We start from the raw sequence: 25,298 nt of genomic DNA on the forward strand, positions 1-25,298 counted from the left end.
AGATCACACACTAGGCCACAAAAAGAGCCTTAATAAATTAAAGATTGAAACAGTATCAAGCAACTTGTCAGACTACAATGGTATGAAACTAGAAATAAATTACATAAAACAACAAAGCCAACAAACACATGGAAGCTAAATAACATGCTTCTAGATAATCAAGAATGAACAAATTGAAACAGAAGTCAAGCAATACATGGAGAGAAATGAAAACAAAAATACAACAGTCCAAAATTTGTGGGATGCTGCAAATGAATTCTAAGAGGGAAGTACATGCAACATAAGCCTATCTCAAGAAACAAGAACAATCCCAAATAAACAGTCTAAACTTACAATTAAAGAAACTAGAAAACAAATGAAACCCAAAGTTACTAGAAGGGATATAATAAAGAACAGAGCAGAAATAAATAAAATAAGGAAGACTAAAACAATAGGGAAAAAAAAGTCAGTGAAACCAAGAGCTGGTTCTTTGAGAAAATAAAATAGACAAACCACTAGCCAGACTTACCAAGAAAAAAAAGAGTACACAAAAAAATCAGACACACATAAATATAATAGATACCATAAAAATACAAGAAATTATTAGAGAATTCTTTGAAAATGGTCTGTAACTAAATTGGGCAACCTAGAAGAAATAGAAAATCCTTAGAAATATACAACCTTCCAAGATTGAGCAGGAAAAAACATAATCTTAACAGACCGATTACCAGTAACAAAATCGAACTGGTAATCAAAAAACTCCCAGCAAACAAAAGTCTGAGACCAGATGGCTTAATAGCTGAATTCTACCAAACATTTAAAGAAGAGATAATCCCAATCCTCCTTAAAGTATTCCAAAAAGTAGAAGAGGAGGGAATACATCCAAATCCCTTCTATGAAGCTGGCATCATTCTAATACCAACACCAGACAAAGACACTACAAAAAGAGAAAATTTTAGACCAATATCCCTGATGAACATAGGTGCAAAAATCTTCAACAAAATATTGGCAAACTGAATTATAAAAAAATAATAAATCATACATCATGATCAAATGGGATTCATTTCAGGAATGCAAGGATGGTACAACATTTGAAAATCCATCAACATCATCCACTACATCAACAAAAAGGACAAAAATCAAATGATCACAAACCAAAAATCACATGAGAACTTCAAAGAATACCTGTTTTGCAAGACCTTTTTTATTAATAAAGCAGATTGGAACTGTCAAATTCAAATGAACTCTGGGACTCAAAAAGTTTGACTTTTTAAATTGCAGAGTCAACATATAATGGAAAAATCACTGACATTTAAGAACAAGATTAATTCTTTTCATTGAGGTCCTCTACTTGCATTCTCAAAGGAAGAGAGTGATGCACCCATTTCAGGGATTCTGTAGCCTGTCCATGGGAAAAAGAAAATATACGTGATCAGAGAGAACAAGATACTTATTACCATTACATCTGGAGATGAAGTCTATGAATTTGATGTCTCCTTTTATCAGTAAGTACATCTGAACTATAAGTAGCAAATGCCTAAATATTTCAATTTATATGGATCCCTCTTTTACAGATGAGTTCAGTTTCTAATTCCTCCTTATAGTTGTTTTGTTGGTTTTCCCATTTATAATGTTTTTTTCAGTTCATATTTAAAGAAAAAAAAAAACACTCTATGACCTATCAGTTTTCCTTTTTTTTCAACTTAATTACCCTAAAAAAAACTTTACAGGGTACTACTTTGAATCTTAAATGCCCAGTGCTATAAACTAGTTGGAAGAACAGTCCTTAGCCTTATGAATTGCATCATTCAAATATAAGAGTACCCACTAAATTTTTTTAAAAAGCATCATTATATTTTTCTTTAGTAGTGATTATCTGAAAATTTAAAACATGTTTTAAGGCTATCTCCAATTTTTGGATTACAAATTTAATTGTAGCAATATCTCTTTTTTTAATCTGAGGGATGGGTAGTTTATAAGGCACAGGTAACAAAAGATACAATGATTACAGCTATTAAATGAGCATTCATTTAGAAATGGAATATATCCTTACCAAACATTTTTCTCATAAATATTACTAAGAAAAACTTAAAATCTGGTTACATGTTAAGAAGTCACTCTCTGAAGAAAGCTACGGAGTCCACCAGGGGGCAGAGCTAAAGGCTGCATGTGAAACAGACCGTGGAAGTACCCATGAGCCGAAGGCCAGGTTTCGCACCATGATGTCTGCGTTTGCTGGCAGCGTACACCCAAGGAAGTAACATTAAGCAGCTCTATTTTCTCATTGGAAAGATGGGAAAAATGAAAGAAGTAATACTATATTGATTCTTCCATTTTTTAGGAGAGGAAATTTGTAAATGCCTTTAGAGAGCTTAAAATTCTTTATCAGAGCATTTGCCTTCCTAAAAACCTGCTTTGTTTTACATTCCTAGTAGTTCACAAATCTGCAGTTGGGCTGGATAGTGGACTTTTTCCTTTAAAAACACACACTCACTAGGAAAAGGATTTCTCCTGAAAACGATTATTTTATGATATCAAAGTCATTTAAGACATTTAGCATACACATTTAAAGCTGTCCTCATGTAGAACACAGAAGGCAAGGATAAAACTGCAGGATATGAAATTAGTATCAGACATGTCAACTCTTCCCATGAACAAATCACAGGACACAGAAGTCTATCCAGGACCAAGATGTAACCTGTGAGGATGAGCCACCAACTGTATTTCCCCAACACTAAGTCCTGGCTCCCAAAGAACATCAAATATAAGGTGTTAATTTGCAGTCAGATACCTTAGCGAGATCTTCTTTTAACTTATTGTATTGCACCACATCAAAATGCTGTTGCTTTGATTTCTTATGGAAGAAGTGAAGAAACTGCCTACTCTTAATAGCTGAGTAAGTATAATCCTAAAAAAAAAGCAAACGCATTTTAAATGAACATGATGTCTCCACAAGAGAGACACTTGCCTTAGCAACACCAAAGCAAAGGAAGACAAATGAGTAAAATATTTGCAGTGGCCATCACAGCAAGCATAAGGTGCCATGAAAACATTTAGTCTTGTTTGAGATCAGCTGCTCCTTTCAAAAGCAAACAAGTTGGGAAGAAAAATCACACATTTTGAGAGAGAATGGAGAAAAAGGCAAGTGCAGATTTTGGGCAAAATAATCATGCAATAAAGCTAAAGTTACTGGGTGTTTTGCAATACAAATTTAATCTTATTTATGAATGAGGGCACAGAGAACATAAATTTGATGTGTTTATCTCAGTGGAGGAATTTCTGAGTTGTACTCTTTCTTTACAGCAGTAACAAATAGTTTCTCTGTACTATATATAAATCTCCATCCTTGTGAAAAACATTTATCAGCTTATAAAAACCCAGAAAGCAGTAATACAGTAAATAAAAAGGCTTTATTGCTCTTGCTCATTACTTGACTTGGATAGGAATTATTTGCAAGAGATATTCTAGATTACCATTTTCCTAACAAACTACTCACCTGTCGAGTGACTATGAAGTATGCAAAAAAGACCATGGAGTGTGCAAATGTAACGAAGTATGTAACTGGTTCCATGATATCCCAGGAGTACACCCACCAAGTGAGCCAGGCCATTGCCCCACCCTGAAGGGACAGCAGCGCTAATCCGGCCCACAGGAGTCCACTGGTTTTGGCTTCTGAGCGAGCTTCAATTCTAGCTTTTATCTGAAGGGAAAAAAACGATTGCCGGGTCAGTTTACAAGGTACCGACTTAAGAAGAACAAGAGGGAAGAAAAGTAAAGTGATAATCTGCATTACTCCAGAGAGGTCCAATGTACCAAAAAACAGAATTAATAAAACATAGACATCAGTGAGTGATCACTTTTTTCCAAATCATTTATCAATAAATTGTTTCTTACATTATAAAAGTAATACCTACTCATGGAAAAAACTTTAAATACCACAGAAGGGTATACAATGAAAAACTCAGAACTCATCCTCTGAAGCTGAACTAAAATTACATGCCTATTTCTTTGACCCAGCAGTTTCACTTCTGGGACTTCATCCTTCAGATATACCTGCACACATGTGATTCATTACACGTTCATTCCTAAGAGGAAAGACCAAAGATCACCCATACATCCAACAAGCTATTCTACAGCTGTAATGAGGAAGCTTTCTATGTACCAATACAGAGATCTTCCCAGGACTCATTGCTAGTGAAAAAAAGGTGAGAACAGTAATAGTGTGCACTTTTTTCTGAAAAAGGAACAAAAACAATAATATATTTGTATTTGGTGGCAGATAAAGAAAATCCAGAGTGAGTCACAGGTATGGAGATACAGTACTGGGAAGATAGTGGTAGGAACACTTGCCCTGGGCCACCTTTTTAGATTTTTAAATCTTAATACAAGTAAATACGTCATCACCTTTTTAAAAAGTAAAGAAAAAATTTAAATGTGGGTACACAATCCAGCAAATAAAATTAAAAAGTCTTTCTCTCTGCCATCCTCCAAGTATCCTTAGAGGTAATCACTATTAAAAATTTCTGTTCATATACAAAGATACACATACTTACACCTACCCATTTTTAGAAATCACAAGCGGAATCATAGGTTTTAAAGATGCAGTTTTTTGGAAACAGGCTCCTACCTCTCCTCCCAAAAGAAAGTTATTTTTTTCGCCACCACTGATTAACTTCAGATGTCAGGAAGCCACTGCGAACTTTCCAGTTGCAATTCTGGAAACTTTTAGCAGAGCAGGGCCATGAGCCTATTCTCTGAAAAAGAAACTGCTGTACTTTCTCCAACTAGTGCATCGCAGCTCATGCTATACTCATTATAGAGACATGGCTGATCCGTGGAGAAGCCCAGCACAGAGTTTAAGGTGGCAGCTCTGGAGTCAGACCATCGGAGTTAAGTTCTGGCTCTACCATGTATTAGCTATGTACCTTGCTGTCTCAGTTTCTTCATCTGAAGAACGTGGAAGATAACAGTACCAAACTCATAGGTTCGCTGTGAGGATTAAAGGAGAAAACAAGCATACATAAAGCATTCAGAACAATGCTCACAGGCAGAGAACTCAACAGATACTGGGTATCATTTTCCAACAGACCCAACTGTGATGCTCCCTAACCTGTTCCAGAGGCTCCAGCTGCCTCTTCAAATGGTAAATTTTCTCCAGTAAATGGTGCTCTCTCTTCTTCTGAAACTCTGCTAAATGCAAGGCTGTAAACAGTCTGTGAACCAAGGATTTCAGGTCGTCCGTCTGAGCTGAATGCTCACTACTCAGGTTTTCTGAGAGAAGACAGAAGGGAAACGTAAGGCAGTCACCAAGGGTCTGTCAGGCCAGGGGCCCATCTGAGTCCCCATGGTGGCCCCCTGAACACCCCCTGATTCCCGGGGACACACTGCTGTTGGCATTTCTCAGGGGACTCCATTAGTGTCTCTCATATAAAGACAATCTGGAATGAATGATAAATGACCAGGCAGTAGATTTCAAATAAATTATGTTTTTGCTTGTCATTCTCCTTTGTAATATGGCTTTTGCTGTTTCATTAGAAATCTTCATACAGGAAAAGTAAGGGGAGTATCCATCTACCAGGATACAGGTGAATACCTCACCTTAGTTGTAACACATAAGTTTATGGGTTCACTTTTATACCTGAGTTCAACCTAAGATCCCTTTCTGTGCACCCCAGCCATCAATCCAAAAATTATTTGAGGATTTACAAGGCAGAGAAGCTGGTGTTGTGACATGTAAACTACAGTATAACATACAACTGAAAAGCAGTTTAAGGGTCAGTTCTTTTCAACAGGGTGTAGATTTGAAAGGTTCACAAGAAAGGGGGTCTTAGTACCCAAGTTCTTTAGATTGTGAATTTCTCTCATCCTTCTGCCTCTGTGGATCTGTAACCCCACAATCAAGCTGGAATGCTACCTTTCTGAGGATTATCAGTGTCTGCCAGCACTGTAAAAGCACCTGAGGCAGGGGGACAGGACAGAGGGAAGATAGACCTCCCCAGGCAGCAGCAAGCTGCGAGGACAAGGGAGAATTCTCATCCTGGAGTCAGTATTAGCCCAGGGGTTTTCCAGTTCACCAGCAGTTCTGAAGTTTTCTCTCCCATCTCCACCCACTTTCTCAAGACTTCACTCTGGTTTTCAACCCTTCCCACATTCTAGCCTAAAGCTGCCACAAATGGTGACAACCAGAAGGTCCCTTCTAGGCTTTTGAGATTTGCAGAACAATCAGAGCTTTTTTTGTTGTGATGAAAAGATGTACTGATATGTAAAAGCCCTTCCTATACAAGAAAGGGATACATGGGGCATGATTTTGTCTAAAGCTGTGGAGTGTATCAAAGATACAGCCAGACACTAGTTGAAGTGGCGGTAAGGATAGATTTTATTCAGTAACTACTGCAATAAGGAAGCGAGCCAGCGAGACCTGAACTCAATTTCCATTTGCATACAGGTGGCTGGGCATTTTAAGGGAGGGAGAGTATTAGGGGCTTAAGCAGAGTAGTGGGCAGTTACAAAAAACGGACATGAGGTTAATGAATGTGACTAGGCCATTTGGGTTTGTTAATTGGTGCTTCTCCAGGAGAGAAACAGGAGGCAGTGGTGCAAGCTCAAGCACAGCACCCACCAAGTGGGAGCAGTGCAAGAGTTACCTCCTTGGATGATTGCATTTCAAAACAAAGACAGTTCTGAGTGGTAGAAGATTTGAACTTCAAAGGGGTAGAGAAAGGACTTATAATTGCAAGCTTTCTACAGTAACTGTTCTAACATGGAGCTATCAGCCTATCACCTGGTTTTCAATGGACCAAACAGTAAATTCTCCTTGTCTAAGCTTTCTCAGACAAGAGGGTGGGAATCATCATCCCTGGGATATGGTCTTTAGCTGTCAGAAACTATGCTGGTGTTTGTTCACCTGCGTGCATGCGTGCGTGCGTGTGTATGTGTGCGTGTGTTTGCACCTGTGTGCATGCGTGCATGTCTTAGGGGGTGCAGCAGGGTGAACAACATCATTTGTGCTGAGAACTTGCAGCTTTTAAATGCCAAGGTTAAATGCCAAGGGGGTTCAGAGGAGTTTGGCTAAAGCCTGATTAAGGGGACAGTCTGTATCAAGTGACACAAAATGTTTGAGTCCAATGACAAGCACCTTTGGCTATGCTCTTTCAGCAATGCGGACACCAAAAAATTCACTGTGTTGTATTGCCAATTTAAACATTTGTCAGTGGCATCTCCTAACAAAGGTCAAAAGTGAAAGATAATTATTCTTTTTTCTTCAGAAGCTATTAATTCCTTTTATATGTGTCTTTCATGTGGATTTCATTTCTGTATCCTAAATTTACAAATACAGATTTGCCAATGGTTTTGTGAAGAAATGGAGTTTATATAAATTATTTTTAAAACTGCAAATTTATGATTTTATAAACTTCAAATTCTATTAACCCACTCTAATTCCTTTGTCATTTTTTCTTCTATCCACACCTACTTTGTCCCTGTTCACTTACTTTATGCTGTGAGAATGGGCAAGTCTGACTCACCGCTCAGTGACGCCTCATGACCCTGAGAACAGTGAGACCCTGGCTCACTGGGCCTCAAGCCTCCAGGGTAGGCCCTGCCCCTGGAGCTCCATCCCAGCAAATGGCCCCTCCAGGCAGGAAGAGGGGTGTCCTTCCAAGGAGCTGGCAGGAGAGGAGGCTGTGCTTCAGTCCACCTGGACCTAAGACTTATGTCACATGTTGGCCCCCTCTTATCTTCCCGTCTCACAGAGATATGTAAAAAGAAAGAAAGACTAAGAAGCTCTTTTGAAGGTTACAGTCCAGGAATTCTGGCCCATTTAAAACCTGAGATTTAATCATAAGATTAGAGAATGCTTCCCCTCTCCCATACCTTAACACCGCATAAACAGGTCTCCAGTTCTGTGCAAGATGCAGGCTCTATTAAGAAAGAATTCATAGAAAACATTGGAGAGAGAAAGACAGGAGAAGAAACTGAAGCCTCTGATACCTACAGCTCCAGCAAACACTAAACAGCATGACTCTGAGCCAGATACACATAAAACCTCACACTGAATGCCTACTTGCTTCAGTTTCTATTACCCAATAAACCATATGTAGCTTTCAACACAAAATTACAAGACAAGTAAAAAACATGAAAAAACAACCTGGAGAAACAAAGCAAGCATCAGAACCAGACTCTCATATGGTGGATATTTTGGAATTATTAGTCCTGGAAATTAAGACAAATATGATTAATATGCTAAGGCTGTGGTGGAAAAAGTAGACAACATGCAAGAGCAGATGAGTAATGTAAACAGAGAGATGGAATTCTAAGAATCAAAAAGAACTGTCAGAAATGAAAAACACTGTATAAGAAGTGAAGAATGCCTTTGACGGGGTTAATCAGTAAACTAGACAAAGGGGAGGAAAGAATCAAAGAGCTTGTCCATATCAGGATGCCTATAGAAACTTCCCAAACTGAAAAGTAAGGAGAAAAAGGAATGGGAAAAGAGGAACAGAATATCCAAGAACTGCAAGACAATTACATAAGGTGTAACAGGCATAATGGGAACATCAGAAGGGGAAAAGAGAGAAAATGGACAGAAGAAGTACTGGCAGTAATGATGGCTGAGAGTTTCCCAAAAGCACTTCGCTATTGGTTAAAATGACAGTTTGAGATGAAAAGCAAAGAATCTCCTTTAAAAAAAGGAGTTAAGACTGGTTTTTAGTCTGGTGGGTAAGGAGCTTACAAGTTGTCACTCTGACCAAACATCAAGGAAAAGGCAGAACAAACTGAAAACCAATAGTCTTCTCGGACTGCTAAGAGTACTGAGATGACAGGGCAAACTACTGTCCACATAACCGGAAAGATGGGTGATCACAGAGAACCACCACTCAGCAGAGCAGGGACGTCAACGCTCGGGTAGGGAAGCCTGAACTGTAATTGAACAGTTGTTGTGGGGCCCAGGGCGGACCACTTAGAAATAAAACTCCAGCGGGGCACAGCTTTAGGGAGGCAGGCCCACTCTTTCGTGATGTTTACCTCTAGGAGTTCTACAAGGTTCTTATGGAGACAATTACTCTATGCTTCCAGCAGGAGAGGAAAAAGTAGCCATTTTCAAATACACCACAGCAACCTGTTCATAAAAGGGCTGGCCCTCAAGAGAAATTGTTTTACCACAGCCTAACTTAACAGGGCTTTAAAAGACTCTAACTGACCTGGAGAGAGGGAAATACCCAACTCCAGCACCCTCCCACTATCCTGTCCTACCCAAAGTGGAGCTTAAACTGAGAAGGACTTGTGAAGTTCACAGTCCAGGGCACAGGTTCATTAAACACTGATACCTAATCACGTCACGACAGAACACTTCTCCTCCCCACACCTTATGATACTGCTAAAGGCTTATTTACCACAGCTCTTTTTACCCACTACATAAAGTCCAACTTTCAACAAAAAATTACAAGACATACTAAAAGGCAAAACACACTTTGAATAGCCAGAGCAAGCATTAGAACCAGAGAGAGATATGGCAGGAGTATGGGAATTATAAGGCCATCAATCTGAAGTAACTACAACTAATATGATAAGGCCTCTACTGAAAAAAGGTAGACAATGTGCAACAACAGATGAGTAATAGAAGCAGTGAGATAGATATTCTAAGAGAACATCCATAACATTAGCAGAAATGAAGAATGCCTTCAATGAGCTCTTTACTAGATGGGACATGGCTAAGGAAAGAATATCTGAGCTTGAGGGTAAGTCATAGAAAATTTGAAAACAGAGAAGCAAAGAGAAAAAACACTCAACAGAACATAATAGAATGTCTAAGAACTATGGAATACTATGAAAGGTATAACATACATATGCACATAATGTGAATTCCAGAAAAAGAGAGAAAGTAACAGAAGAGATACTTGAAGCAATAATGACAAAACTTCTCCAAATTAATGTCAGACAGCAAATTACAAATAGATCCAGGAAGCTCAGAGAACATCAAAAGCAGGATAAATGCCCCTAAAACCTCTACACCTAAGCATATTATATTCAAACTGCAGAAGATCAAAGATAATGTCTTGAAAGAAGCCAGAGGAAAAACACCTTACCTGTAGAAGGGCAAAGATAAAAAGTGCATCTGACTTCTCAAACTAGAAGCAAGAAGGTAGTAGAGTGAAATAGTTGGAGTTTTAAGAGGAAAAAAAATCACTAACCCACAATTCTGCACCCTGTAAAATTATCCTCCAAAAGTGAAGTGATGGAGAAATGAACACTTTCTCAAACAAATGAAAACTGAGGAAATTTTTTGCCTGTAGACCTGCCTTGCAAGAAATGTTAAAACTTTTTAAGAAAAGAATGGTAAACATCAGGAACTTAGGTCTACATGAAGTAATTCTATATTAAAGGAATAAGGAAAGACAAAAACTTTTTCTTTATTCTTAACTGCTCTAACACAACAGCTTGTTCAAGATAGTAACAGTAAAAATGTATTCAATGATTATAATTTACTTATAAGTGAAATGAATGATGAGGGACAGCAAGGAAGAATTAGGAATACATGGTTGTTATGGTTATTATAAGGTACTTGCAATGTCTGTGGAAGAGTATATATAGTGTTATTTGAAAGTGGACTTGTATTAGTCCAAAGCCTAGGGAAGCCACTTAAAAAAAGAAAAAAAAAAAAGGATTGTTACTGACTGATATGCTAAGAAAATGAATTACATAAAATGTTCAATTAAAACCACAAAAGGTGAAAAAGATAAGAAAAAAAATTAGGAAGAGAGAACAAGGGCAACAACTAAAAAACAGTAATGAATATGATAAATGTTAACCAAACTATAGCAATAATCACTTTTAAATATCAATGGTCTAAAATCACCAACTAAAAGAGATCAGACTTGATCAAAAAATAAGACCTAACTATAGATTACCTATAGGAAACCCTCTTTAAATAGAAAAACATATATGAATTAGAAGTAAAGGGAGGCAGAAACGTATACCATGCTAACACTAACCAAAAAACAGCTGGAAAAAAAAGTTGTAACTATGTGTGGTGACAGATATTTACCACACAAACTATGGTGATCATATCTCAATATAAACAAATATTGAATCATTATGCTTATATATAAAACTAAAATAATGTTATATATCATTTATGCCTAAATGTTTAAAAAAGAAAGCTGTGCTAACTATATTAATTTCACATAAGAGCAGAATTCAGAGCAAAGAAAGTCATTACAGATGAAGAAGGGCATTACATATAACATAATTACATAAAGAAGTCAATTCTCCAAGATGACATAACAATCCTTAATGTGCATGCACCTAGCAACAAAGTATCAAAACAGGAGAGACAAAACTGATAGAACTGCAAGGAAAAAGAAATGAATCCAGTAATGGTTGGAGATGTCAAGATCTTTCTATCAAAAATGGAGACATCCAACCAGCAAAAAAAATCAGTAAGGAGTCAGCTAAACTCAACAGCCCCATCAGTCAACTGGGCAGAATTGATATCTATAGATTACTTAACCCAACTACAGCAGAACACACATCCTTCTCAAGCCCAGGTGGAACATTCACAAGGCAGACATCATTTTGGGCCATAAAACACACCCAAACAAATGCAGAGGTATAGAAATCATATAATTATTGCTCTTAGACCACAATGGCATTAAAGTAATCAATAACAAAGAGATAACTAGAAAAATCTCAAAATATTTAGATTAAAAAATACACTTCTAGGAGCCAAGATGGTGGCATGAGTAGAGCAGCAGAAATCTCCTCCCAAAACCACATTTATATATGAAAATATAAAAAAGACAACTCTTCCTAAAATAGAGACCAGAGGACACAGGACAACATCCACACCACATCCAGACCTACGAGAACCCAGCACCTCGGGAAGGGGGTAAGATACAAGCCCCGGCCTGGTGGGACCCGAGCATCTCTCCCCCTAAACCCCAGCGGGAGGAGGAGTCAGCAGGGAGGGAGCCCAGGACTGCTGAACACCCAGCCCCAGCCATCCGGACCAGAGCGCAGACACAGGGCATGCGTGGGGTCCTGGATACTAGGGAAACAGGGTGGCAGGACCGGTGAACGGGTGCCTGAGGCTGACGCCAGAGAACAAAGAAACGGGAGTGGCGTTTTTTGTTTTTTTGTTTTTTTCATTTTTTGGTGAGTGCTTTTTGGAAGCCTTAAAGGGACAGGGACCCCAATACTAAGGAAACAGGGCAGCAAGACCGGTGAACGGGTGCCTGAGACCGGCGCCTGAGGACAAAGAAAATTGCGCATCTTTCCTTTCTTTTTTTTTTCTTTTGTTGTTGCTGTTGTTTTGGTTTGAAGAGTGCTTTTTGGAAGTCTTAAAGGGGCAGGACAGGACACTCAGCCCAGAGGCAGGGAATCTGGGGATCTCTGGGCACTCTAACCCCCTGGGCAGCAGGGAGCACAGAGGCCTCTTACGGAGATAAATAGTCTCTCGGCCGCTCCCCCTCCAACAGGGCTCCACCATTTTGGAGGAGCAGCCCCAGCCAGGCCACGCCCACGGCTACAGCAGAGATAAACTCCATAGCAGCCCAGCAGGAAGCAGAAGCCTTGTCTGCGCACAGCTGCCAACCACAAGCCACTAGAGGTCGCTATTCTCCCAGGAGAGGAAGGCCACAAACCAACAAGAAGGAAAGCTCTTCCAGCTGTCACTCGTACCAGCTCTGCAAACTATCTCTATCACCATGAAAAGGCAAAACTACAGGCAGACAAAGATCACAGAGACAACACCTGAGAAGGAGACAGACCGAACCAGTCTTCCTGAAAAAGAATTCAAAATAAAAATCATGAACACGCTGACGGAGACACAGAGAAAAATGCAAGAGCAATGGGATGAGATGCAGAGAAAAATGCAAGAGCAATGGGATGAAGTCCGGAGGGAGATCACAGATGTCAGGAAGGAGATCACAGAAGTAAAACAAACCCTGGAAGGATTTATAAGCAGAATGGATAAGATGCAAGAGGCCATTGAAGGAATAGAGGCCAGAGAACAGGAACGTATAGAAGCTGACATAGACAGAGATAAAAGGATCTTCAGGAACGAAACAATACTAAGAGAACTATGGGATCAATCCAAAAGGAACAATATCCGTATTATAGGGGTACCAGAAGAAGAAGAGAGAGGAAAAAGGATAGAAAGTCTCTTTGAAGAAATAATTGCTGAAAACTTCCCCAAACTGAGGGAGGAAATAATCGAACAGACCACGGAAATACACAGAACCCCCAACAGAAAGAATCCAAGGAGGTCAACACCAAGACACATAATAATTAAAATGGCAAGGATCAAGGACAAGGAAAGAGTTTTACAGGCAGCTAGAGAGAAAAAGGTCACCTATAAAGGAAAACCGATCAGACTAACATCAGACTTCTCGACAGAAACCCTACAGGCCAGAAGAGAATGGCATGATATACTTAATGCAATGAAACAGAAGGGCCTTGAACCAAGGATACTGTATCCAGCACGACTATCATTTAAATATGATGGCGGGATTAAACAATTCCCAGACAAGCAAAAGCTGAGGGAATTTGCTTCCCACAAACCACCTCTACAGGGTATCCTACAGGGACTGCTCTAGATGGGAGCACCCCTAAAAAGAGCACAGAACAAAACACACAACATATGAAGAATGGAGGAGGAGGAATAAGAAGGGAGAGAAGAAAAGAATCTCCAGACAGTGTATATAACAGCTCAATAAGTGAGCTAAGTTAGTAAGATACAAAAGAGGCTAACCTTGAATCTTTGGTAACCACGAATCTAAAGCCTGCAATGGCAATAAGTACTTATCTCTCAATAGTCACCCTAAATGTAAATGGACTTGATGCACCAATCAAAAGACACAGAGTAACAGAATGAATAAAAAAGCAAGACCCATCTATATGCTGCTTACAAGAGACTCACCTCAAACCCAAAGACATGCACAGACTAAAAGTCAAGGGATGGAAAAACATATTTCAGGCAAAAGACAGCAAGAAGAAAGCAGGCATTGCAGTACTAATATCAGACAAAATAAGACTTCAAAACAAAGAAAGTAACAAGAGATAAAGAAGGACACTACATAATGATAAAGGGTTCAGTCCAACAAGAGAATAAAACCATTCTAAATATATATGCACCCAACACAGGAGCACCAGCATATGTGAAACAAATACTAACAGAACTAAAGAGGGAAATAGACTGCAATGCATTCATTTTAGGAGACTTCAACACACCACTCACCCCAAAGGATAGATCCACCGGGCAGAAAATAAGTAAGGACACGGAGGCACTGAACAACACAGTAGAACAGATGGACCTAATAGACATCTACAGACCTCTACATCCAAAAGAACAGGATATACATTCTTCTCAAGTGCACATGGAACATTCTCCAGAATAGACCACATAGTAGCTCACAAAAAGAGCCTCAGTAAATTCCAAAATATTGAAATTCTACCAACCAATTTTTCAGACCACAAAGGTATAAAACTAGAAATAAATTCTACAAAGAAAACAAAAAGGCTCACAAACACATGGAGGCTTAACAACATGCTTCTAAATAATCAATGGATCAATGAACAGATCAAAATATAGATCAAGGAATATATAGAAAAAAATGACAACAAGAACACAAAGCCCCAACTTCTGTGGGATGCAGTGAAAGCAGTCTTAAGAGGAAAGTATATAGCGATCCAGGCACACTTGAAGAAGGAAGAACAATCCCAAATGAATAGTGTAGCATCACAATTATAGAAATTGGAAAAAGAAGAACAAATGAGGCCTAAAGTCAGCAGAAGGAGGGACATAATAAAGATCAGAGAAGAAATAAACAAAATTGAGGAGAATAAAACAATAGCAAAAATCAACAAAACCAAGAGCTGATTCTCTGAGAAAAGAAACAAAATAGATAAGCCTCTAGCCAAACTTATTAAGAGAAAAAGAGAATCAACACAAATCAATAGCATCAGAAATGAGAACGGAATAATCATGACAGACTCCACAGAAATACAAAGAATTACTAAAGACTACTATGAAAACCTATATGCTAACAAGCTGGAAAACCTAGAAGAAACAGACAACTTCCTAGAAAAATACAACCACCCAAGACTGACCAAGGAAGAAATACCAAAGTTAAACAAACCAATTACGAGCAAAGAAATTGAAATGGTAATCAAAAACTACCCAAGAACAAAACCCCGGGGCCGGACGGATTTACCTCGGAATTTTATCAGACACACAGAGAAGACATAATACCCATTCTCCTTAAAGTGTTCCAAAAAATATAAGAGGAGGGAATACTCCCAAACTCATTGTATGAAGCCAACATCATCCTAATACCAAAACCAGGCAAAGACCCCACCAAAAAAGAAAATTACAGACCAATATCCCTGATGAATGTAGATGCAAAAATACTCAATAAAGTATTAGCAAACAGAATTCAACAGTATATCAAAAGGATCATATACCACGACCAAGTGGGATTCATCCCAGGGATGCAAGGATGGTACAACATTCGAAAATCCATCAACATCATCCACCACATCAACAAAAAGAAAGATAAAAACCACATGATCATCTCCATAGATGCTGAAAAAGCATTTGACAAAATTCAACATCCATTCATGATAAAAACTCTCAGCAAAATGAGAATAGAGGGCGAGTACCTCAACATAAAAAAGGCCATATATGATAAATCCACAGGCAGCATTATACTGAACAGCGAGAAGCTGAAAGCATTTCCTCTGAGATCGGGAACCAGACAGGGATGCCCACTCTCCCCACTGTTATTCAACCTAGTACTGGAGGTCCTAGCCACGGCAATCAGACAAAACAAGGAAATATAAGGAATCCAGATTGGTAAAGAAGAAGTTAAACTGTCACTATTTGCAGATGATATGATACTGTACATAAAAAACCCTAAAGACTCCACTCCAAAACTACTAGAACTGATATCGGAATACAGCAAGTTGCAGGATACAAAATAAACACACAGAAATCTGTAGCTTTCCTATACACTAACAATGAACCAATAGAAAGAGAAATCACGAAAACCATTCCATCCACAATTGCATCAAAAAGAATAAAATACCTAGAAATAAACCTAACCAAAGAAGTGAAAGACCTATACCCTGAAAACTACAAGTCACTCTTAAGAGAAATTAAAGGGGACACTAACAAATGGAAACCCATCCCATGCTCATGGCTAGGAAGAATTAATATCGTCATAATGGCCATCCTGCCCAAAGCAATATACAGATTTGATGCAATCCCTATCAAATTACCAGCAACATTCTTCAATGAATTGGAACAAATAATTCAAAAATTCATATGGAAATACCAAAGACCCCGAATAGCCAAAGCAATCCTGAAAAAGAAGAATAAAGTAGGGGGGATCTCACTCCCCAACTTCAAGCTCTACTACAAAGCTATAGTAATCAAGACAATTTGGTAATGGCACAAGAACAGAGCCACAGACCAGTGGAACAGATTAGAGACTCCAGAAATTAACCCAAACATATATGGTCAATTAATATTTGATAAAGGAGCCATGGACATACAATGGCAAAATGACAGTCTCTTCAACAGATGGTGCTGGCAAAACTGGATAGCTACATGTAGGAGAATGAAACTGGGCCATTGTCTAGCCCCATACACAAAGGTAAATTCAAAATGGATCAAAGACCTGAATGTAAGTCATGAAACCATAAAACTCTTAGAAAAAAACATAGGCAAAAACCTTTTAGACATAAACATGAGTGACCTCTTCTTGAACATATCTCCCCAGGCAAGGAAAACAACAGCAAAAATGAACAAGTGGGACTATATTAAGCTGAAAAGCTTCTGTACAGCAAAAGACACCATCAATAGAACAAAAAGGAACCCTACAGTATGGGAGAATATATTGAAAATGACAGATCCGATAAAGGCTTGACGTCCAGAATATATAAAGAGCTCACATGCCTCAACAAACAAAAAACAAATAACCCAATTAAAAAATGGGCAGAGGAAATGAACAGACAGTTCTTTAAAAAAGAAATACAGATGGCCAAGAGACACATGAAAAGATGCTCCACATCGCTAATTATCAGAGAAATGCAAATTAAAACTACAATGAGGTATCACCTCACACCAGTAAGGATAGCTGCCATCCAAAAGACAAACAACAACAAATGTTGGCGAGGCTGTGGAGAAAGGGGAACCCTCCTACACTGCTGGTGGGAATGTAAATTAGTTCAACCATTGTGGAAAGCAGTACGGAGGTTCATCAAAATGCTCAAAACAGACCTACCATTTGATCCAGGAATTCCACTCCTAGGAATTTACCCTAAGAACGCAGCAATCAAGTTTGAGAAAGACAGATGCACCCCTATGTTTATCACAGCACTATTTACAATAGCCAAGAATTGGAAGCAACCTAAATGTCCATCGGTAGATGAATGGATAAAGAAGATGTGGTACATATACACAATGGAATACTACTCAGGCATAAGAAGAGGGAAAATCCTACCATTTGCAGCAACATGCATGGAGCTGGAGAGTATTATGCTCAGTGAAATAAGCCAAGCGGAGAAAGAGAAATACCAAATGATTTCACTCATCTGAGGAGTATAAGAACAAAGGAAAAACTGAAGGAACAAAACAGCAGCGGAATTACAGAACCCAAAAATGGACTAACAGGTACCAAAGGGAAAGGGACTGGGGAGGATGGATGAGCAGGGAGGAATAAGGGGTGGGAAGAAGAAAGGGGGTATTAAGATTAGCATGCATGGGGGGGAGGGAGAAAGGGGAGGGCTGTACAACACAGAGAGGACAAGTAGTGACTCTACAACATTTTGCTATGCTGATGGACAGTGAGTGTAATGTGGTTTTTAGGGGGGACCTGGTATAGGGGAGAGCCTAGTAAACATAGTATTCTTCAGGTAAGTGTAGATTAAAGTTTAAAAAAAAAAAAAGACAGAAAGAAAGAAAAGGGGGATTACTCCTTGATAGGATAAAACTAATGGTAAATCAAAGATTAATGCATGCTTTAAATATCCTTAATTTTGATCACTTAAAGGGTGTCAGATGATCGGCTATGGAGGTACACTTTTCTGATAATATTCCTTTCTCTTAATAAAAAAAAAAAAACAGTTCCTGTGTGGTGACCTCCAATGAGTTCTACACAATGGTATAAAGGGCATATCAAAGTGTGGGCAAAGGGTCTGTTTGTTTTTATACAGAAGATCAATGCCTAATTGGCTACCCAGAAAATGAACTAAGATACGATATAAAGAAGAACTTCCAACATTAGCACTCTCTGGAAGACTCATACCAGAAGATGATCATCAAAAAACCTCCACAAAGATCCAGGTGATGCTGCAGTTGTAGCTGCATCCATCCCACCGTTTCATGGACTTGCCATTGGAATGAAGAAGGAGATATCTAAGCTGGCCTGCGCATACAGTAAAACAACAAATTTGACTGGATCTATACTGTTGGAACTCAACCAAGAATTAGGAGAAGTGCAAGTTGTAGCGCTCCAAAATCTTACAACTACAGACTATCTACTGTTAAAAGAACATATGGGATGTGAACAGTTCCCAGGAATGGGTTGTTTTAATTTGTCTGATTTCTCTCAGACTGTTCAAGTACAGTTGGACAATATCCATCATATCATAGACAAATTTTCACAAATGCCTAGGGTGCCTAACTGGTTTTCTTGGCTTCACTGGAGATGGCTGGTAATTATAGATCTGCTTTGTTTATGTAACTGTATTCCTATTATGTTAATTTGTGTGTATGTGTGTGCAATTTAGTAGTTTAAAACCTACACATGCTTAAGTTACTCTACAAGAAGATATGTCAAAGAAATAATCAATCCTCCCATGTTTTCTTCCATCTGCTACCTCTATAGCATTTCTTCTTCCTTCCTAATTACAACCCTTACATAGAATTCGTGCCTCATATCGAATTTACCGAGTATCATAATTCCTCCTAGTGGTAAAGACACCTCAAGACAAATGCTGGGCATAGAAGCCACAGGGCATAAATCTGCAAAGAAGTAGAAAGCTAACCTTTTCAAACAATATTGCTTCTCTCTCACTTGCCAACTTTACATTTCCCTGTATGGCCCCGGAAGATGACTGGTTAGCCAGAGACGGGTAAGATTCCTCAAGGGAGGAACAACCTAAGACAGGCACAGTCACAGGGGGGCCATCAGGTGAGAAATTGGGGATCAACAGTGGTGAAGCTTAGAACCTCACCCCCCCTGTTTTGAGAGAAATCTTCTGCATTCGTGGATGTTTTAATGCCCTTGTCTAGCTCGGATTAACACATAGTCTACAGGCACACACCTGATCTTCTACAATTGCTCTCTTACAACACTAAACTATGTTTTCTACCTTTATCTTGCATCTATCTACCACTTCAGCATTTTATTAAAAATAAAAATAATAATAATAAAGGGAGAAATGTGGGATCCACATATAAATCAAGTATAAAAATCAAACGAATATTCATATTTGACCTGATTGTTTACAGTTCATAATGCGTGATCAAAACCGAAAGTTTCTGTGATGACTGCCCTTGTACTGTTCACCATGTAAGAACTTATTCACTATGTAAGAATTTGTTCACCATGTAAGAACTTGTTCATTATGCTTCAGAAGATTGGAGACTGACGAGAATTAGGCTTGAGATGGATTAATGATTGTGCATTGAGCATTGACTCCCCTATACAGAATTTTATTGTTGTCAACAACCATTTGATCAATAAATATGAGAGATACCCTCTCAAAAAAAATAAATAAATAAAATAAAATACAGTCATTCACAATCCCAGCAAAAAAAAAATACCTTCTAAGTAACATCTGGGCTAAAACAGAAATCCCAAGAGAAATTAAACAATATTTGAACTAAATGAAAATACAACTTACCAAATTTCTGATTTGCAAAACAAGCAGTGTTCAGAGGAAAATTTATAACATTGAATGCATACATAATAGAAATAATAAGAAACATCTAAAAGCAATAATCTAAGTTTCCAATTTAGCTAGAAAAAGAGAACAAATTAAATTCAAAATAAGAAGAAAAGAAAATATGAAAATTAGAACACCGATCAATGAAACTGAACAGAAAATGAATAAACAATGAAATCGAAAGCTGGTTCTTTGAAAAGATCAATAAAATTTATAAACCCCTAGACAGGCTAAGAAAAACAGAGAAGACATAAATTGCTAATATCACAAATGAAAGAGGGGACATCACTACAGACTGCATTAACATTAAATGATAATAAGGAAATACTATGAATTAATTCTATGCCTACAAATTTGATAACCAAAATTGACATATTGTTTCAAAGACATACTCTGCAAAATAGACAAGATAAAATAGACAATCTGAATAGGCCTATACCTATTTTTAAATTTAACCAATAATAACCTTCCAAAATGGAAAGCACAAAGCCCATGGGTTCACTGATGAATTCTACTGAACATTTAAGGAAGAAATTATAGCAGTTCTCTATAATCTCTTCCCAAAGATAGAAGCAGAGGGACTATTTCCTAACTCATTCTATGCGGCTAGCATTACGATGACACCAAAACCAAAGACATTAAAGAAAAGAAAATTATACACCAATCTCTCTCATGAACACAGATGCAAAAATCCTTAATAAAATATTAGCAAATTGAATCCAACAACATATAAGAGCTATATACATCATGACCAAGTGAGACTTGTAACAGGCATGCAAGTTTAACTTACGAAAATCAGTGAAGGTAGTACATCAACAGACTAAGAAGAACAATCAGATGATCATATCAATAGATGCAGAAGAGCATTTGACAAAATCCAATACCCATTCACAATGAAAATTTTTAACAAACTAGGAACAGAGAACTTCCTCAATTTGATAAAAACATCCAACATCATATTTAATGGTGAGAAACTTGAAGATTTCCTGCTAAGACCAGATAAAGGGCAAGATGTCTCCTCTTACCACTCTTCAAAATCTTACTGTAAGTCCTACCTAATGAATTATGGTAAGGAAATAAAAGGTGAAGAGATTGTAAAGGAAGAAATAAAATTGTCTTTGTTCACAGATAACATGATTGTCTATATAGAAAATCTGATAGAAATGACCAAAAAATTCCTGTAACTAATAAGGAATTATAGCGAAGTTGTAGGATACAAGGTTAATATATAAAAGTCAATTAATTTACTCTATACCAGCAATGAACAAGTGGAATTTGAAATTAAAAACACATTGCCACTTACATTATCACCTAAAAAATTGAAATACTTAGGTATAAATCTAACAAAATATATATAAAATCTATGAAGAAAACTATAAAATTCTGATAAAAGATGTCAAAGAAGAACTTAATAAATGGACAGATATCCCATATTCATGGATAGAAAGACTCACTATTGTTAAGATATGAGTTATTCCCAACTCCATCTACAAATTCAACACAATTCCAGCCAGGATCCCAGCATATTATTTTGAAGATACCAATAAACTGATTCTAAAGTTTATACAGAGACCGGGAATAGCCAACTCAGTATTTGAGAATAATAAATTCAGAGGATTGACACTACCCAACTCCAAGGCTTACTGTAAAGCTAAAATAATCAAGATGATTTCGTATTGATGAGAGAATAGACGAATAGATCAATGGAACAGAATAGAAAGCCCAGAAATATATCTACATAAATACAGTCAACTGATCTTTGACAAAGGAGCAAAGCCAGTAAAAAGGAGTAAAGACAGTCTTTACAACCAATGGTGCTGGAACAATTGGACATCCACATGAAAAAAAAAAGGATCTGAATTCAGACCTTAACCCCTACACAAAAACTAACTCAAAATGAATTATAGACTTAAATGTGAAATGCAAAACTATAAAACTTCTAGAAGACAACATAGGAGAAAACCCAGATGACTTTGGATATGGCAGTAACTTTTTGGATACAACACCAAAGACACAATTCATGAAATAAATAATTAATAAGCTATACTTAATTAAAATTAAAAACCCCTGCCCTGCAAAAGGCAATCCCAAACATACAAGAAGATTAGCCACAGACTGGGAGGAAATATTTGAAAAAGATCTGATAACAAATTGTTATCCAAAATATACACAGAAATCTTAAACCAACAATAAAAAAATGGGACAACTTGCTTAAAAAAAATGGGCCAAAGACTTGACCAGACATCTCACCAAAGAAGAATACAGATGGCAGGGAAGAATTTGAAATCATGTCATTAGGCAAGAGTAAATTAAAGCAATAAGCTACAACTACACATCTATTAGAATGGTCAAAATCCAAAACAGTGGCAACATGAAATGTTGGCAAGGATGTGGAGTAAGAGTAACTCTCATCCACTGCTAATGAGAATGCAAAATAGTATAGCCACTTTGGAAGAACTAGCTTGCCAGTTTCTTACAAAACTGAACTTATACTCTTACCATCCGATCCAGCAATCATGCTACTTGGTATTTATTAATTAGCCAAATGAACTGAAAACTATGTACAAACAAAACCTGCACACTAATGTTTAGAGCCACTTTATTCACAATTGACAAAACTTGATTTTCAGGATGTCCTTCAGTAGGTGAATGGATATATGAACTGATATATCCAGGAAATGGACTGTTACTCAGCACTAACAAGAAATGAGCTACCAAGCCATGAAAAGACATGGAGAAAACTTAAATGCATATGAGTAAGTAGAAGAAGCCAATCAGAAAAGGCTACCTATTGTATGATTTCAACCATATTAAACTCTGGAAAAGGCAAAACTATGGACACAGTAAAATGATTAGTGGTTGCCAGAGTCTAGGGAAAGGAGGGATGAAAAAGCAGAGCACAGGGGATTTTTGGACAGTGGAAGTTCTCTGTATGTCACTGCATTGGTGGACACATATACATTTATCAAAACTCACAGAATGTACACCAGGCATAAATCCTAACGCCAGTGATGATGTATCAATGTAGGCTCATGGTCTGTAACAACCTAGGGCTGAGTATAGAGGGCAGAGGTCCAAGAGAACTCTGAATTATCTGTTCAATTTTGCTATGAACCTGAAACTGCTTTAAAAACCCATCTATTTTTTCAAAAAGGAGCTGTACAACAATACACACTTGAGTTTGTGGTTTTCAGGCTCCCTTCTTAGCCCTGTAATGTCAAATTAAGCATTCAGGATCCTAAAGTAAAGACTTAAAAGTCAAAAAAGAATGTATGAGACTAACAGCTCTGCTAGGCAACTCCTACTGATCATTTAAACCTCCACTAGAAAAGCTTAAATATCAGTTCTACAAAGCCTTCTTTGGCACTTGGTCAATTAAAAAGATTCTTAAGGTAATAAAGCATGCTCCCCGTAGAAGTCCCACACTAAAGGGAAATGTTAAGACAGCTGCACAGCCGTATTACTTACCTTTCTTGGGGCACTGTACATCATATGTTATTTTATTAATAACAAGTTTAAAATCATTCATTAGCAAAATTTCCATCAAGGTCGAAGCTGGAATTTCACTGCCATCTGAAAAATGGAAAACAATGAAAAAATACATCTTTGTTTTAGAACAGCAAGAATCATTTTCCAACATATAGAAAAATACTAACACCCAGGTGTTTACAATACAATAACGGACAGTTGCCTTTGGGGTACTCCTGAATATCCAATATTGTTCCCATTGCGAGGAATCCTCCCTTGCTGCTCTACCTCCCTTTACACCGGACCACACAGAGCAGGCCCTCCCTCTCTCACGCTGTCAGCTGGACTGGGATCCAGACTGAGGTCCCTGGCAAGGCTCTCTGTACAAGGTCACACAAAGATGCAGGGGAGGTGGGAACTCTTCACGGCAAGGCCAGCACGGAGGTGGCCAGGTAGAAGCGTCAGCAGCAAAGCCCATCAGGCCCTTGCTGGGCTGACCCGGTCTTTGCTCTTGTCCTCCTGTCCCTGCCCTCTTCCAAGCAGGGCCTTCTGTCAATCCCCATCTCAGAGCCTGCTGACACACTCTTTTGCTTAGTCTGGACTATTTCTGCGACTTACACCCAAGTCACTGTTATGTGGACGCACACAGGTAGTAACATTTTTTAAAGTCTACCTCTCTCTTATTTTTAATTCCCAGAAGTGATGGATCTATGCTAGTTGGAACCTGGTGGCCCCCCGCCACACCCCACTCCATCCCTTGCTAGCTAGGAGAAGATGAAAAGAGGCAAAGCTGAGAGGGGATGGGGATGTGGCAGGGGTGGTAATGAACATAATTAAATCTAAGGAGTAATTTGCCTGTGTGATTATTTTACAGAGGTGGAGAGAGGTAGGAGAGATTTCAAATATCCTAGGGAACATTCCAGAAAAAAAGATCTCTTGGGAAATTTTAACCTCAGTGTACTTTGCACAGCTTCTCATATAGCCTGGTTTTGTTATTATATTTTCTAAGTAAACTTTAATGTAAAACAGGTGTTAAGAAAGCAAACTCATTAAACAATAAGCAAAACTCTGGCACTGACGAGTGCTTCTCTTTCTATCATTACCCCTTCAGAATGGCCACATATAATTATGTGATATAAAGTCTAGGATGTGTATTTTTTCCTGGCCTAGCATTAGCATGGCTACATTCAACCAGAGCTATTTAAGCTACCACATATGCAGGAATCCTGCTAGTAAAATTAGGAAGAACCTGGTTGCCTGACGCCTGTTTGGCTCTCTCTAGTTCTTTTGTTCCAGAAGGCATCAAGTCAACGCTGCACCTGGGTCTGTTCCTAGAAGTTGGCTGTTTGGGTTCCCGTTCATCAACTGGGGTAACATCATTTGCCCAGAAATTGCCAAATAATTCAACCCACACAATGGGCAAAACTGTGACAAGCTTTGAAAAATCTTTTCAAGCCCATATTAAATGCAGGCAAATTCCACCCACAGAGCCTCTTTTTAAAAAGATCAGCAACACACCAATCATCTTATTTGACTTTATAAGTATCATTTAAAAATTTACATTTTAATGACTTCAAACCTGCTTCTTAAAATATTGCTATAAAAAGAAATCAACCAAGTATGATTTCTCAGTTGAAGTACTACATTATCCTTTGTATTAATACAGGAATAGCAAAAGACTGACGTGAAACACTTTTAAGGGACTAATGATACAGCACAGAATTTTTCATCTATTCTTGGGCAAGTATTGATTTAACCCAACAGAGTTTTCACTCGATTCAAACAACCCCTTTCCTCTCAAATCTCTAGTATTTTTCTTTGTGCTTTGTGTTTCAGAGCTACTCAAGCTATTTTTAAAAATAAGCAGGGTACACTTCAATCACTGTTTTAACCTTACT

General features: G+C 38.1%; 1 protein-coding gene across 4 annotated transcripts in view; it reads right to left on the bottom strand.

Moving 5' to 3' along the window:
* Nucleotides 1-1,163: 1,163 nt before the first annotated feature.
* The window catches only part of MCUB (mitochondrial calcium uniporter dominant negative subunit beta), a 144,888-nt gene continuing 120,753 nt past the window's right edge, over nucleotides 1,164-25,298 (bottom strand). For 3 of the 4 annotated variants that reach the window (XM_073237188.1, XM_073237189.1, XM_073237190.1), the window contains exons 4-9: nucleotides 23,401-23,505; nucleotides 7,503-7,643; nucleotides 5,090-5,250; nucleotides 3,476-3,679; nucleotides 2,771-2,887; nucleotides 1,164-1,381 (exon numbers count right to left, since the gene is read on the bottom strand). In XM_073237188.1, the coding sequence (XP_073093289.1) occupies nucleotides 1,304-1,381; nucleotides 2,771-2,887; nucleotides 3,476-3,679; nucleotides 5,090-5,250; nucleotides 7,503-7,643; nucleotides 23,401-23,505 (806 nt within the window). In that variant the 3' untranslated portion in view covers nucleotides 1,164-1,303. The remainder of the gene's footprint in view (nucleotides 1,382-2,770; nucleotides 2,888-3,475; nucleotides 3,680-5,089; nucleotides 5,251-7,502; nucleotides 7,644-23,400; nucleotides 23,506-25,298) is intronic. The other variant, XM_073237191.1, reaches the window with a different exon arrangement.

This window comes from Manis javanica, chromosome 5 (genome assembly GCF_040802235.1).
Source record: "Manis javanica isolate MJ-LG chromosome 5, MJ_LKY, whole genome shotgun sequence".
Taxonomy (NCBI): domain Eukaryota; kingdom Metazoa; phylum Chordata; class Mammalia; order Pholidota; family Manidae; genus Manis; species Manis javanica.